Source organism: Micrasema longulum, unplaced genomic scaffold (genome assembly GCF_059751315.1).
Source record: "Micrasema longulum isolate JH-2025_06_02 unplaced genomic scaffold, ASM5975131v1 h1tg002844l, whole genome shotgun sequence".
In the NCBI taxonomy this organism is placed as follows: domain Eukaryota; kingdom Metazoa; phylum Arthropoda; class Insecta; order Trichoptera; family Brachycentridae; genus Micrasema; species Micrasema longulum.
In genome coordinates, this window is record NW_028279967.1 from 1 (window position 1) to 18,119 (window position 18,119).

General features: G+C 31.6%; 1 protein-coding gene across 1 annotated transcript; it reads left to right on the forward strand.

Annotated features, from left to right (window-relative positions):
• Positions 1-5,737: 5,737 nt before the first annotated feature.
• Positions 5,738-9,769, forward strand: LOC148271485 (netrin receptor unc-5-like; the record flags this gene model as incomplete). Its single annotated transcript, XM_088241342.1, has 4 exons — positions 5,738-5,940; positions 7,245-7,323; positions 8,314-8,487; positions 9,587-9,769. Coding segments are annotated over 4 exons (639 nt in total), but the record flags the coding sequence as incomplete, so codon positions are not given.
• Between the last annotated feature and the right edge of the window lie 8,350 nt (positions 9,770-18,119).

Genomic DNA, 18,119 nt, shown 5'->3' on the forward strand with positions numbered 1-18,119 from the left:
TCTACACTAATACACATAAACACACATCTACACTAACTCTCATACAAATACACATACACACACCCGTTTGTTGTAACATAATTTAATAATATGAATGATTCTTATAAAAAAATAAATAAAACAACTTTGTTTTTAACCACTATTTTTTTATTCTTTTTTTTCCACCGACCGGTTTCAAAGCAAACAAGCTTTTTCGTCAAGGATTACGTAACTAATGAATTGATTCCTTTTTTTATTTTTATCATGTTTACTAAATACTACACGTGGACCCAGTAAATCAAGTCGTTTTTTCCTTACACGGGTGGTAATTCGATATCAATATTTTCGAAGTTAGACAGGAGAGGACTAAAAAAAAATATTGTTTAGTTGGTTATTAATTATTTTTTTCTTATTATGAATTGCTTTTTAATTTTCTAAGATTTCTAATAGTTTAAATATTTTATTTTCAACATGAAGTACTTTTAATCCAGTGTCTCTTTATTGATGTTATGATTATTTTCTATCAGATGATTTGCGAGTTCAGAAAAATTATTTTTATTTAATCATCCTAAGTGTTCTTTTACTCGAATATTAACGGTTGTTTTATTTTTTCTGATGTAAATTGAATCGCAATTATTACAATTTAATTGGTATATCCCAGATTTATTATATTTATGGACTTTGTCTTTGTGATTTTTTAACAATGTTCCTATATTATTAGTTGTATAGAAAGCCGGCTTAAAGTTTGATGGTAATAATCATAACTTTAATAAAGACACTGGATTAAAAGTACTTCATGTTGAAAATAAAATATTAAAACCAGACAACTAAGAAATCTTAGAAATTAAAAAAGCGATTCATAATAAGAAAACAATAATTAATAACCAAATAAACAATATTTCTTTTAGTCCTCTCCTGTCTTACTTCGAAAATATTTATATCAAATTACCACCCGTGCAAGGAAAAAACGACTTGATTTATTGGGTCCACGTGTAGTATTTAGTGAACTTGATTAAAATAAAAAAGGAATCAATTCATTAGTAACGTAAACCTTGACAAAAAGGCTTGTTTGCTTTGAAACCGATCGGTGGAAAAAAATAATAATAAAAAATTAGTGGTTAAAAACAAATAAGTTTAATTTATTTTATTATAATGAATAACCACAAAGTAAGTGCTTTAAATTCAAACTTTATATGTATGATTCTTATGTAGAAACTTTGCTGATCTGTCATTAAACTGTATTTTTATAATGTTACTACATCATTGTCGACTGTTTGTTTCTTTAAAATAAAGAAATAAATAAATAATAAATAAATATAATAATATACATTGTACCTACATTATGTACATTTGTAGTCACATAACTACGAGCATGGAGTCATTTTCGCAGTGGAAGCTCGTAGTTCAGTTCAGTTGTGGTTCTTTAAAACTCTGCTGAAATGCCTATAAATAATTTCATTTCGAAACTTAATTATTAAAGCTTTCGTATTATCATCCAGCGGTGCACAGAGCGTTGCGTTGATATTCCAAGTGCAGTGTGTCTTGATCAATTTAATTATGCTTCAGGTGCCAATTTAGAAACAATTAGATCCCTCAGTGTACCAGCTAGAACAAAGGTAGGCGAACGCGTCACGAGCCGTACTTCCCATCAATATCCGTTTTCAGGATTGTTACCTGAGAGCAGTCATCGAGTGAAAAACACTCATCCAGGGTTCTGATTCTATTTCGCTTCCTCGATGGAAAGTAGGCTGAATGCTATCGAAACGCGATCTCTCTGGCAAATGTGTGGTAAAAAGATGTATAAAAGTTGAAATAAGTTATGATGATTGTATGTATTATCTCCTCAAAATAAATAAAAAACTAGACATGAATTATTTGAATTTGTTTCGGTTAAATTTTTTGTTGGAATTATGGATAAAAAAAGCAGATTAAAAAAGCTTATTTTTTAAAGAATAGCATATACCTATACATAATAACATAAACTTTTTTATATTATTATACCTACTCTATTATTATTTTTTGACAAAAAAATGTGTTGTAATGTTAACGTTTATTTTTTATATCTATCGTATTCTTCGTCGGACCCGTGGTGTAGGGGTTAGCGTATTTGCCTACCATGTAAGAGGTCTCGGAGTCAATTCCCGACATGGTTGACATGAAATATTTATTAAATATTTCATTTACATTGTAATATTTCTTAGTCCCTGGACTGGCACCTGAAACGTAGAAGTGATCATCTCACTTTCATAAAACAAAAATGATTAAGATACCATGCGATTTGTATACAAATGCAGTGCCCTATGCACTATTGGGTGCAGAAAGGGAATGATGATCGTATACCCACACACAGGACATGCTTTTGTAAGATGTTTTTTTGAGTTTATGAAATAGCTTATTTGGTATTTGTAACTTATGTATACCTATTAATTGTAAAATGCTACGAAAAAAAAATAATAAAAAATGTATTATTCTTATCCAAGTACTTTTTGGCTTTATCAAAGGCTGACTTAGAGGTCTTGGCATTATCTTCATTTTACCCCAGTGAGTGACTTTTGTTTGGTGATATGGCACGCAATTAGTACGGTCGGGAGTTGAAGGGAGGATTAGGGACTCGTATTTAGAGGGATTATCGGTTTTGTGATCGAATTACTTCGGACACAATCGTAAAGTAGAGAAAAAAAAGAATCTAAAGAAACTTCGAATATCCCTAAAAATAAACAAAAGAATTTGAAGAAATACTTTTTTTCTTCAGAAAGTAATTGTAGAGACAGCGTAAACCATAGAATTAAGAATAGTCCAGAAACCGCATACGCGCATCAAACAGAAGGCGACTATCCTACTCTTAAACGAGAAGTTTTACGTTTTGACGCATTACTCTCTTTATAGTTGGCGTCGCTCAATACGCAACTTCCGATTTTTATTAAACTATGCCGTATTGTGTCGTTTTAAAGTGTAGAAATACTGCTGGGATAAAAAAACAGGATGGGAACACATTTTATGTGTAAGTAGCAAATGCATGTGTTAGTAGCAAATGCATTACTTAAAAATTTGATTATTTTTCCATCTGTCAGATTATCAAAGGAAACAAAATTGACATTTTGTTAGTGTTACCAGGGTAGTCAAATTTTTTACGCTACTTTCCCATCATATATGACATAAAAATATCCGCTTTATGCAAAATATTATACTTTTTATATTAATATTAACTTTTTATTGGTACAAAGGTACCTAGGTACTTGTTGATGATTGATTTCCAAAACTCAAAATAATTTGTTTTCAAATATTCTATTTAAGTAGGTGCTTAGGTACTTATGGTTTTATTCCAAAACTCAAGTAATTTTTTTTAAAATATAGAATTCTTTTTGCAAATGTCAAACTTTGCTCTTCTCACCAATAGTGCACTGTATTTAGGAATGCGTTTTTTAAAAATGTATAGAATGCTAGATTATATTATTTGAGTATCACAAAAAATCCAGTAAAAAGAAATAAATCGGTAGAAATTATAAGGAATATAAGGAAATAACCTGATTGGAATCTATAAATAACTAATCTCATTTATATGGTACATTCAAAAACATTTTTTTTTAAAAGAAAAAAAATTACGTCCTACCATTTTTATACGCATTCTCGGCGAATGAAGCCCCAGTGAACGACGAAAAAAACATTTACGCTCTCAACTTGTTTTCTAGCTCACAAATTAAAGATTTTCAGACCTATAGATGTGCTTATGGTAAAGATCTATATTGCGCCAAAAATTGCCCGTAAATCGGTCGAGTAAATTATTCAGTATATTGAGGACACACATACGAACATATATATGTAAATATATATAAATAGATAGATTAAGTGTATTCAATGTGTTGAGTGCTGTAATTCCCCAACACAACTCGACATTAGCTTGAACACTGAACTTTGTCATCTTTTTTGTCTAGTTGTTAACAGAGTTAGCCGATAGCGACTCGTGATGTAATTTAAATGCAAAACACGGCGAGAGAAAAATATTTTAGTGAATGACAGGTAATTTACTCTGGTAGTTGGCTGTAGGCTTCTACTTCTTCTTCACGTAGTGACCATAAAGCGATTAATACTGTATAAATCATTGCAATGTTTTTTTATGAATAAAAAATATATTTTATAACGAGATTGAACGAAAAAATCCTTTTTTTATAATTTGTTTGATACTGCAAAATACAAGTATTTGTTTAAAACTGTTTTTTGCGGCTGTCAATAAAACGCTTTGAAGAAAACGTCGTATTCTTTTTATGGTAAAATATACGATTTTATTATAAATTAATATGCAGATATATTCAGTAAGTAATAAAAAAGGTAAAAAAGGTAAAAGGGGTCTCGGATAAAAATATGTTGAGTGAAAAAACGAAAAAGATAATGGGGAGGAACGACGAAAACCGCGGAAAAGGAAAGGAAAGAGAATAGTTACTTAGTTTTATAAAATGCTGTCATTGCAGGGATAAAAGTTCAAATTTTCACCAGAAAACTATATATGCATCTATCTACTTTATTACCTTGTGAAATTCCGGTAAATCAATAATTTACAAAATTGAATGCTAATAATAATTCCGAATCGTTTTCAAAGCACGCCACTTAATCAAACATCAATTCAATGGATAATAATATTATTTGGCAATGCACAATCCCGCTTTATGAGAGCTCGACGATATCGTAATTCGTGGGAAAATTAATGTACATATTTATTATTTTACTGCAATAAGCCTGTCATTACACGTTTCCATCTCGGGTGTAAACATATATAAAATAGCTGAACGTACACGTCATCTACTGCGGCATTGTTATTTCTTATAATCCTAATTTCTAAAGGACATATAATTTTCATTAAGAAAATATATCAAAAGCTTTGAAATAAAAAATTTAATATTAAATTACCTTCTAACGAAAAGCGGATTGTATAATTGAAAAATTAATGTCATTAAATTTGAGTAAGGTTGGAATAAAGGAAAGGATCATGGAAATGGACCTACCTTTGATGCGATGAGGATGTTCTTTTTTGGGGTACTGGATGATAATATTCACTAAGAATTATGATATTTGACGATTAACAACAATAACTTTCACAACGATGCGCGACGATTTCTGAAATTCTTATGAAATGCATTTTTTTATTTATGATGTTCAAAAGCCAAATGTTATACTTAATAATTAATTAATCTTGATATTAGGTAGGTTTCATTAGGATGGGTCAAGGAAGAGTTTAGAGTTTTAGTGATATTTTAAAAAATGAAATAAAAAACAAATTTAAAAAAATAGAAGTTAGATAACAACAAGTCTTGCAGCTACTGAGCGCATGGACGGTTGGAATTCTAGACCTCATTTACTAAATTTGGATATTTGATAGTTGATAACATTTACCTATTGAAGCTAGAATACTAATCGTCTTGCAGCCACAAAGTGCATGGACGAGTGAAATTCTGGCAACTTAAAATTATCAATAAATTTACAAAAACAAACATTGAGCATAATAGTAAATTTGTAAAATGTTCGTGCTAAAAATTAAACAATAAAAAACTTAACAGATAAAGCACTATATAAATATACCTAATTGTATTGCCTTTTTACTATTTATATATATGTTTATAAATGAAAATTTAACGTATTTTAACGTTGGTACGTGTAATACCAAAATAAAAGAACGAATGAAAAAGGATGAATTTAATTTATTGCAATACGTTTGGTTTTGGTTAGTGAATTTAAAATATTTCAATAAATTTCTCTTGTTTTTCAGACATCCGGAAGCAGTTTGTTGCTCCACCGGATTCTACCAGCGTAGAGTTGTATGGTCAAACCTCCATTCGTTGCCTGCCCCCAGCTGCGTTTCCACCTGCCCACGTGTACTGGCTGAAAGATGGCGTTCCACTCACCACTTCCACGTCGTCTCTTATCCTCTCTGCCGAGGGTCACCTCATCGTACCACAGGCTACCCTACAGGTGTTGTCAATTTTTTTTTAATTTAAAAAATAAAACAGATTCTGTTGGTTAAACAATGGTTATAAAAATTACCGTAAAAGTCAAGCGTCAAACTTGAACTGATTAACATTCAGTATTTTTCATATTACAAAATAATTTTTTTTTTCATCATTTTGAAATGCTATCTTTAATTTTGATGATTCAAATTTACCATGAAAAAAACATTTTTTATTCTCAATACTACTCTATCCCTAATATTCCTCGTAGTTCGTTTATTTTAACTATTCATTAAAAAAATCCGAGCTCAATAATATAAACGGATGTTTAATAATTAATATTAAAAATAAATTCAGTTTCTCCACTAACATTTTTTGGTAGAACTGCATTTAATTTTAATATTACAAATTCGTATTTACTTCAATTCCACTTTTATTTCCCGGGGACTTGTACAAGTTCTCACTGTTTTTTTAATGGTAATGAATGCTTCATGTAAAAAAAAAATTAAAAACATCGGGTAAGAATCGGGTTGTGGTCCCGTGGCTAGTGTCTAGGGCTCACGGCTCAAAGATCCGTGGTTCGAATCCCACTCTGCCCCAACTCGATTCCCATTTTCTAATAGTGAGTTATTTACAATTATCGTCTGTTAGAAATACCACATTGTAAAACGAGGCTAGCACAGAGACATGCATATTTTATGGGCCCAAAAAATTTAAATATATTATTTACTGATAATATTTCATTGATCCCAAACTTTCATAATTTTTCTTCTTTTAAAAAATACGCACCATCTTGGTTTCAAACTAAAAATATGAACGGTTTTTTTCTATGATATATTTTGTTGCTCTTTAATAATAAGGAATATTGTTATGTTTTTTTGTATTTTTTATTTCCTTTTTTAATGACTATTTTTACTGTTAATATGTACTTCATTTCTATGTAATTATCCTTTATTTCACAATACTCTGTTTTACCTTTTATGTATACTGTAAAAAAAATAAAAAATAAAAAATGAACTCGTTGAAAATGGTCCTAAAATTAAATATTTGGGTAAATTCTTATGTATATACTCTAAGGATAAGGGTAACGCACACATTTATTTTTATATGCAAAAAATATGTTATTGAAAGTATTCTTTATCGCTATTAGCTTCTCATATCCTTTTCGCAGCAAACGAATACGATTTTGAAAGAACAACTTATCTTTTGAGATTATCCATGAATCGAGCCACTTTTTGGCATCTTCAAAAGAATGGAAGTGCTTTATTTCGGTTTTTGTATTTCAAATAAATATGAAAAAAATATATCAGCATGATAACTTACTTACAGGATATGGCTAACTACAGCTGTGTAGCCGAAAATATGGCCGGAAGGAGGGTTTCCAGTTCGGCTCTCCTCACTGTGTATAGTAAGAAAAACTTTTTTTTATTTGTGATATACCTACTTAATTGGATATATTTTCTAGTATGTAGTTATAACTCACATGGACTCAATATTAAGATACTCTAAGTTAAACTTCGTTTAAAATGCAACAATGGTTAAAATACTTCTCAATTTAGAAATCACAGTTTTTTTTGTTAATGTAACAACTTGAAAATGGAATCAAAATAGAATACTCGTACAAAATTCGCTTAACGGATTCAAGACTTAAGCTAATAATTGTTTTTTTTTTTTAAAGAATCACCCGCTAAGCTTCTATTTTGAGGCTTGTCAGCAGGTGGGATAGAGGATATTTAGAAGGAGATAATGAAAAATACGCCACAGCACCCGGACTAATTGAGAAATTAATATTTGTTGGATCTTTTTCTTGTAACTGGCGGGAATCGAACCCGTTTCATAGTTGGCCGTCTTACCAACTGCGCCACGGCGCCTGTTATACGATTCCTTTATTAGGGTACTTTTAATGTTATATTTTATTTTTAATAGGCGCTGGAAACTCGCCTTACATGCACTCGCCATCCGCTTGCCTTTTATCCGTTTGCCCAGGGTTCGCGACGTGGACGCTAACGAGTTGGACTAGTCAGTAGGGTTGCCGGTTAAAATGTGACTTACTGCGACCCTACTGACAGCACGAACTTCCTAACGTTTGTTACTATCATCAATTTAATAAGTCTCCTTTATCACTGATTTATCTTATGTTAATACACTTGTTCATTTTAGAATTCAGAAAATTTGTGGAAAATTTGTGGTGTTTGTAAAATATGAACATATTTTATGTCCGCTCCTTAGCTAAATCTTATGGTGTCCACAAAAACCTACCGGCTTTTCTGTCGGTTTCCAACTCCTGTGTATCTTCCCGTGCCCAGTCCATGTTTCTATGAATTACCGACGAATTGTCACCAGTGATCGTTCAGGAGATGATGTGTAGAATGAAGTACATACAGTTATCGTTTTTTAGTCAACGGAGGCTGGTCATCTTGGTCCCCGTGGTCAGAGTGCCGGTGTCCCGGACAGGACGCGGAAGGAGAGAGGAGAACCAGGTCATGTACCAACCCCAAGCCCCTGAATGGAGGACAACCTTGCATTGGTGCAGCAATCCAACGGTCGGAGGACTGTCTTCCATGCTATAATGGTAAGTTATTACAGCTTAAACTTTCTTCGTCTTAACTCATTTCAACGACAAACATATTTAATGTACTTTTAATGAAACCGTGGAGTAGGTAAGTAACACTTTTATTAAATTGTATCAGTAACGTGCATGCCGACATCATTTTAAACCGGGCTGTAGTCTCGTGGTATTGGCCAGAGGTCCGAGATTTACAATCGTAAAGACGAAAAAAATGGTGAAAGTTTTATTTATTTGAAAAACAAATTTCTTAAAATAAACGAAACTTTAAAATGTGTGGAGCCCCAGATAGAACTAATAAAAGGTGCATGTTTTATAAATAACTTGCCTAAAAAAAAGGCACCTGTTTGGTACTTCTTACTATTGACTGTTGGTTGATGAACTGCTGCAAAATTACAAAGATTTGTGAACAAATTTGTTCTTTAAGATAATTTTCCTCCATTCACATATGACTGTTTTCCTGACGATCTTGATGATGTGAGGAAAATTGCAGGTAGGAAAATACAAGTAAAAATATAATATATACAGGGTGTTCTTTAAACTCTGTCACATCTGAAACCACGATGATCAGTATGAGCAAGAAGACATACTGGCACATTAAAATATTTTTTTAGAATAACTAAAATCTTAAAAACTAAAAGATAAATAAAAAACAAATGGTTGCCTACTCTTGTAAGGGAAAGCGAGGAGGGGGAAGGAGGGAGCCTGATACACTGTAAACCGCACCCCTCGCTTCTCCCCTGTAGAAGTAAGCAACCATTTGTTTTTTTTTAATATTTTATTTTAAAAAAATATTTTCGTTCTAAATATTTTTTTAAATATGCTAATATGTCTTCGTGCCAATACTGATCATCGTGGCTTCGGATGTGACAGGGATTAAAGAACACCCTGTATGTTTAAACAATAAGTTAAGTCATTTTTTAAATATTTAATGTATCTGCATTATTCCTTAAAAAAGTAATTAATAAATGTCTAATGCGCTTTACTAAAATAGCTTACACGCTGATTCGTAATGGGCAGAAAAAATTCAAAATGAATCACCTTCCTTAGATCATGCAAAATTCAAATTGTTTACTTTTGTATAGCGGCGAATAATTGTGTTTAGGAGTAGGTCCAGGGGTGCGCTGGAGCCCCTGGTCCGAGTGGTCCCGCTGCGGGAGGGACTGTCGCCAGAGTAGGCGGCGCCAGTGCGGTGGCGGCGGGGGGGGCCTGGGGGAGGGCTGCGCGGGCCGAGCCCTTCAGGTGGCCCCTTGCTCGGGAGGCCTATGTCATCGCGAGGCCGTAGAAGGTAACTTGTACTCCAAATTCGGTATTTTGCTATGTTTTTTAAATATGCTTTTTGCTATACACAAACATTCATTTTTTACTATGACATTAAATATGTTTCTTACTATGCATTTTGTTTTTATGTCGCATCTTACTGAGTTTTAAAATATTTTTATATATTTATATATTTTTAATGTTTTTTACTGTGTTTTCACTACATTAACTGCTTTGTTTTTACTACATTTTATACCATGTTTTTACTCCATTTTTTACCTTGTTTTTTACTTTGTCCTCTATCTTTATATAACTGTTTTTATATATTGATTACTATTTTTCATATTTTTTTGGCTGTCTTAGAACAGGGTAAATAACCCTTTTTAGGCAGTCAAAGCAGCTTTGTAATTTGGTGTATGTAATATAATATGATAATAAAAAATAAAAAATATCTTTTTTTATTTATTAACAGACTAATAAAATACCGGACGAATAATACTTTTTTGTTGTTAGTAAAATATATCTACCTCAATGGTTTTGTTTATCTTATGTTTTCAGATCTTACACATCAGAATCTGTTACAACATCTTGTATGGTGTTGCAACTAATTGAAATGGCGTAGGTTTTGCTAAATTTTACGCGTATTTTTGCATAAAACTAGATGTAAAAAATTGAAAAAATATCACAACTAAATAAATAAATTTATATAATACAATCTATTTTGAAATTTAAAAATATCACAACAAATACACTAAAGACCGACGTTTTAATATAATATAAATAGTTTTCTAGGTAGTATAAGTTCACTTTTATGCATAAATGAACTAAACTTTGAACTTTTTCAAAGATGGTGAATGGTAATTATATTTATTTATTCATGCATTTCATATACTAGCTGTGTGAAACAGTACATTAGTTTTATTATTTAAACTTTCTACTGAATATGCTGTATAATTTTTAGGTTATTTTAAAAAAATATAAATCTTGTATAATTTTTGGTTAGATTTTTTTTTATTTTTGTAAATTTAGTTTTTAAAAATCATGTTTTTAAAAAAAAAGGAAAAAAATATTAAGCCAAATATGTTGATATTATAAATGTTTGTAAAAGACAGATTAGCCGTTTATGTTAATAAAATAAAATTAAAATAAAATATATTAAAATGTCAGACAATATAAATTTGTGTTTGACAGCCAACACATACATCATTTTTATGTTGCTTATAGTCCAATCATTTTGTGTTTCCAATGCATGGGGAAGATTAAAAATTAATATAGTTTTGAAACTAGTGTGACATGATACCTTTGGATGGGTGTTCAAAGTTCATAACTGTCCCCCTCCAGTTTACGCTTCACCTTCACTCACTCTGAAATATGTCACTGTTTTGGCAGTTTTTTTTGTAGGAAAACCGTGAGAGCTACGAAAAAAAATGTCCAGCCCAAAAATGATGGCTATTTAATTTCAAACAAAAAAGGCAATTAGTATTTTTTCAATGGACTTTACGGTATTTAAGTCCAATACCAGTATAGCTAGTCGAATTACTACATTAACTTGATTTCTATGTTTAAATATTATAATTTTTTAAAAATATTATGAAATCAAGTTTCAAAAAAAAAAAATAGATACAAAAGAAAACCCGAAACTAAATTATTTGTAATATTTTCATCTGGAGAACCATTAATTTTGTAACGTATTATAGTATTCTAGTTATTGCAAGGATAAATGTATGAAAGAATTGAAAGATTTAAGAATGGGAGCAAAAATGAATGATATAACTGTCAACCATCATTTGTATGCTGATGACGCCGTGTTTCTTGCTAGCAGCTAAGAAGACCTGCAATTCTTAATATCAAAAATCTACGATGTATGCAAGAAAAGCGTTTTGATAATGAATGTTGATGATAAATCGAAAGTGATGATTTTAGAAAGGGATGAAAGTACGACTAAATGTGAGATCAGTGTGAAGGGAGATATTCTGAATGAGGTAGAAGAATTTGCATATTTGGGAAGTATGTTTACTAGGGATAGAAAGACTGAGAAAAATATAATGAAAGGAGGGTGAGCGCCGAAAACAGGGAGAATTGTGCACTGAAATCTACCTTAGGAATCAAATGTTAGTCGCAGGAAGCTAAACTAGCAGTTCACAACGGAGTTCTGGTGTCGACAATAATGTATGGGAGCGAAGTACGGAATCGAAAAAATAATAATGAAAGAAGGTTTAATCCTCTCGAAATGTGATATCTCGGGCGAATGTGTTGTAAAACGATAAACGATAGGTGCACAAATGTCGAGATCCGTGCACTATGTAAGACTGAGACAAGCATTATCGTAAAAATCAAGAAAAGGGTGCTGTGTTGGTTTGGACATGAAGAGCAAATGAACAGCGAAAGAATAGGTAAAAGGATATACAAAGCGAATGTTGAGGGATGCAAAAAAAAATAAGACCGTGAAAGGTATGGCATGATCCAATCCAACAAATACTTGAAGATGGACATGTCAAGAATAGGAATAATCGGCGTACGGGCATGAAAAGATGTATGAATGAAGAGAAAGCATGGTCTTTATGCAAAGACATTGTTATATGGCGTTCCATCCTATCTGCCTACTCTTACGGAGAAACAGCGTGATGTTTTCCTGTTGTTGTTGTTGCTGGAGTTGTTGATGTTGTCGTTTTTGTTGTTGTTGTGTTGTAGTTCGTGTTGTTGTTGCAAGAAGTAGCAGGTTGCAGTACGGTGAGTTAGTAGTAATTGTCTTACATTTTGTTCAGGCAGGGCATACGAGAAACGTTTGCGTTTGGAAAATCTCCATTATTAATGCGTATGAGTAATGCTTCCCATTTTTCATACCACTGCACATTTTCAATATGTAAAATCATGTAAGATATATCATCATCATAAAGTCGATAGTCCTGGGTTGGCCCTGGCTGAGTCCAGGAGTCACTTCCACTCTTACCAGTCTGATGCAGTCCACCCATTGCGTTTTGGGCCTTTCAGGTCTTTGTCATCCTTGTGGCACAGAGAGAGTTAGGCGTTTAGTGGGGTTTTCGTTTTTTATGTAAGATATATAAACATATACTTCCACATATATATATTACAAAAATAATGGTTAACAGTTTAATAAGCAACGTTTCAGTACTTGTTAATTTTCTTGTAGCTATTATAGTTTTCCTAAAAAAATGAAAAAAGTGTCAACAAGGACATATTTCAGGGTGAGGGGATGTGAAGCATCAGGTGGAGGGCGAAAGAGTTTTTTTTAAAAATTATATCTTTATTTAGTTTTCTTAAAAAAACATTTATATAGCACAAAACAATATAATATACAATGTATAAATTAGATGTGAACTTTGAACGCCCCATCCGAAGGTAATATGTCACACTGTTTCAAAACCATATTAATTTGTATTATTAATTTCTGCTTTTAAATTCAATCTTAATATTGAAGCGACGCGAATTATTAAATGTATTTGGAGAATGTTCATGAGTAGATAGTGAGCTTCTCTCTTGACTAAGCAGTCGCAGTTGTCCCAAATTACATATAATATTCAAATGAATCCAATTTCTAGATGAGCAATTTCTGCGAAATAAGATTATTAGCGTTGTAAAGCTCCCTAATTTGCCAGAATAAATACTGGGAATCCGTTAACTGCTTTCATTTGTTTGTTTATCCTGAAGTTGAGTTCCGGAGGCTCCCGCCCAGTGCACGCCTATTACAAAATTGTTAATAAGGCTTTTTTGGTACCGCTATTTTATTAACCTGGATTCCAGGTATTAAGTTACATTCAATTATGGTATTTGCTGAGCTTTGAAAGCTTAATCTACGTACATAATTTATCATGATCATGTCTCTTTCTGCACCCGATGGTGCATGGGGCACTGCAGTGGTACACGAAATCAGCGTATATTAACAACTCTTACATGAAGATAAAATAAAATGATCAGTCTTACGCTTCAAATGCCATTCCAGAAATAACGAAATATTGAAGTGCACAACCGTATTTCGAATCAATATTTCAGGTTTTTCAATGTTTTAACTTAAAAGCCGCCGTTTATTTTAAAACGTTCGTCCAATATTCTGAGTATATTTTACACACATAAATGTTTTCTTTCGGAGCCGTATGATCTAGAGTTTTTCAGTTTTTGTATTTTTTACGCGCCTCAACAAGCCAAGAGGCTCAATTATAATGAAGAATTACTATACAGAAACAGAACTCGGAACAAAAAACAGAGAAGAATCCAGAACCCTCCGCGAATGAGGATGGCGACTTAGTTATTATACCACGAGGGCCACCAAATGCTTATTTTTAACCCACTAATCAGTTTATTGCGTTATTTATCAATCATCGTCACCATATTGTTTTCCGCATCTGGTGGTCCATTGTACCACTGTATTCGTTCACAAATTGCAGCTTATCTCGATCATCATTTTACTTTTGTATTTTTATTTATTTTTTAAATCAACACAGTCATAGTTATAAACAATATATACAGAAAAACAACAAATAACAAGACCAATTACGGGTTTCATATAGGAACAAAAATATAAAAAAACAAAACGTACAGTTCGCTAGGGGTGAAAGGAAGTGGGATGGAAAAGTGGGGAAGGAAGAGAAAAAAGAAGAAGAAATAGTAAGTTAATAGAAAACAATGAAAAAATAAATAAACGTACATATAAATATACACATAGAACATGCATGCACAATATACATACACGCACAGTCACACATCCATTTATATACATTCATACATACACATACATACAAACATATACACACATGAACATACATATATATATATATATATATATATATATAAACATACACATATGAAAATATGCGCATACACAAATGCACATACATACGCGTACATATATATAATTAGTCATAAAATAATGGAAACTAATAATTAAAACGATAAAAATATAGTAACTAATACTTTTACTCTTGTGACGTCTCTATCGCAATTTTGATATGTTTTTTAAAACAGTATTTTCTTAAGTTGAAAAGATCTAACGTGTTTAAAATTTGTCGTATGACGAGCATAATCAATTGAACATAGTTATGCAAAAAGCAGCCAGCCATAGAAATGGGAAACTGAGATAATAGCACTTTTGTGGAAATAGTGAATAATTAAATTTACAAATGATAAACAATTTATACATAAGTTTTTTTTTGTATTTTAAACAATCATTTTGGTATGTATTTGACCATTTTTGTTTTAAATTGGAGTTTTAAATTACTGTAAGGTTTTTCTAGTGCTGTGGGTGTTTTCTGCAAATTGAGGAATGCCGTTTTTGTGATCGACACCATTTTCAGAAGGTGGTTAATACGATATTTGTATGAAAGCAGTCTGGCTGTTTTTAGCAGATCATAGAATTGACTTTACTGCACCCGATAACATCAATATCTATTTTTTTCAAAATTGTAGACTGGCCGCTTTCTGCATAACTACACTCAATTAATGTATTAATTTTTAGCATTATTCATCTTTACGTTACCCCCTTTTAGTGGGCAGTAAAGGTTTCGTGAAATATTGTAGTGTAAAACCACCTCGGTCACAAATATTCAAAGTCGATCTTTCTAAGAAGCAAACCCGGGACTTCATGGTTGACGAAAATTCCAACCATTTTATTACGTGTCGAACTTTTAAAATATATTAGGTTATTTATGAATACTATTTTACGAAATGTGTCTGACATGATTTTTTCGTAGTGGTATTTTAGTTTTATCCAGTGATATTACACTGAAGATTAAGACCGGTTATCTCTTAGAGTATATACATATATAGAGGGATAACAAAACATTTTAACAATCCAATGCATGTTGCCGGTTATAGCGGACTCATTTTTTACAATATGTTCTAAATGAGAGAAAGGAAGACAAAAAAAACTATGGGTACGGTCCTCATTTTTTGTTTTGTGGTTGATTTTAGAATTTTACGATGCTCATTTTTGACGTAGGCGGCCAGTATTGTTTCGAACTGTCAAACGCTCTGTCGGTAATTTGATGATTGTTTAACGTATTTAGTGCTAATTACATCAAAATTCATTATGCCAACTTGTGCCATGAAAGAATGTTCAAATAGAACTGGAAAAGGAAAAAAACGCTTCAGTTATCACAAATATTATACATTTTTAAATTAATACGTTTTTTGGTAGTTTTCAACATAATTACACCACTATTTTTGTACTTTCATTTGAGCAGTTATTATAGCATTTGTTTCTGTGTAATTCAAATACCTTACACATTGGATTTATGTGATTTCAATATTTTTTTTCAATCGTTTCAATCCAAATATTTCTTTAAATGTTTAAGACACGCAAGCTCGACGACCTTTTACCGAGTCAACCGACATCTAGAAATAATTTTTTCTCTTTTTATATCTCTGAAAAAATGTAAAATTGTCATTTATTGAATTGACGAAAAGAGATGACAATACATCTTCGCCAATTTTAAATGGTATTTTTATGACCACTTTTTGGTCGGCTCTTATAACTAAGAATGCCAGGGCTGTGCATTACCTTAAAATATTACGTTTTCACTTAAATGTTAAATTAGTGTAATAATTTTATCATTGAATTTATAAGCATAATATAGTTAATTAAGGTTTTTTATTTTGGATTCCCGATAGATGAAATAAGGCGAAATAAATGGATCCATAAGACAGGACGGAACAATTGTCTCCTGAAAATAACAATTGGGTGTGTTCCAACCACTTTCTGTCCATTAATTTGGACAAAAACAAATTATTTGGTACGTTTTATAAATGGTGCTGTACCCCCCTGTTTTCAAAAAACTAAACTCGCCATGGGTAAATATACATTTATTTCATATTTATATACCATAAAGTCGGAAAATCAGTGTACGTACATGAGAAGATGTATGAATGTAGAAGAAGCGAGATCTACATGCAAAGACATAGTGATATGGTGTTCTATCCTCTCTGCCTACCTCTTCAGTGAAACGGCGTGATATCTCCAAATCACCAAATTGGACGTGGTATCATCACTCTATCCAAAGATACAAGTTTAAATAAAAAAAAATAATAGAGATAACTGTTTTCAGTTTTCAAATCAAACAACGAATTCGGAAAATATTTTGGAATTGGAGACTCTGTTTAACCAGTTTTAGAGATGTACGTTACAACCTGCCGTCAGAGCAAGCCAATATTTTTTAACAAATTGGTTAATTTTCAAACTCAATAAATTTACTCTATTGCAGTTTTACTTGTTTATTATATGTAATTGCAAATTTGTTTTTAAAATTAATTTATGTACTCAAAATATCATATATAATGTTTATTATAGCTTACTTTTATGTATAAATTTTTTTGTTTCGTAACTTGTTACTAAGTTAAAATAAACATTTTTATTGTACTTCCTACTGCCTAACAATCTCTGTGAAAAATCGCCTTAAATCGTGCATTTGTGACAACCCTGTTTTATAAACATCTGGAAACGAAAAACGTCTTCACTAAACAAACGACCACGCCCCATTTTCAAAAATTCTTACAAACTTTGGAATAGTACGGACTCTAAGATGTATATACTCTAAGGGTTATCTTGATTTCACAAAAAAAAGAAATTCTATACACGCTGCGGTTGGAGTATATATCAATACAGAACCCAATGTACTGGGAAGTGTGGTTAGGGAAACGATGACGATGATGAAATACATAGACAATAATAATACATTCTCAACTGCCCAATAAAAAGAAAGGGAGGAATTAGAGGAAAAATCTGAAAACGTGGGAGTTTCTTTATGGCTATCATTAAATTGTCATCCCCAAGACATAGCTTGAGCTTACGCGGACAAAAACATAATGGTGAGTCATACATTAATCATGGTTTCTCAGTAGAACTAGTGTTCTCGTAACTGCTGGAAAAAATCTTTCTGGGAACTCGCAATAAATTTATGCGGAAGTTCTCCATCAATTGGGGCGAAAATTGTATGTGTTTATTTCCTTCATACAGTAGGTGGTGTAAAAACAATTTCCACAAATACCTTTAAATATTTTAAGTACAAGACTTAAATGAACTTCAATATTTTCAGTACGTCTAAAATATTTGTAGACGTGGACTGAATTTCACAGAGACGGATATTTTTTTTAAAAAGGTATATATAAAATAAACTTATTTCTCGCAGCACTGAACTTCTTCATTATTTCTAGGGATAGAAATTTTATAGAGATAAACGAAAAGATAGATATTGATTAGGGTTTGATGATGATCATGATTTAACTTTTTAAAATCAATTTCAAACTAATCAGTTAATTAAATATTTTTTCCATAGTCAAATATTAAAAAATGAATTAGAAAACTTCTGAAATAGATGCATTCGGTTTTATTTCTTACCAACCAAATAAAAAACTATTTAAGTTCCACA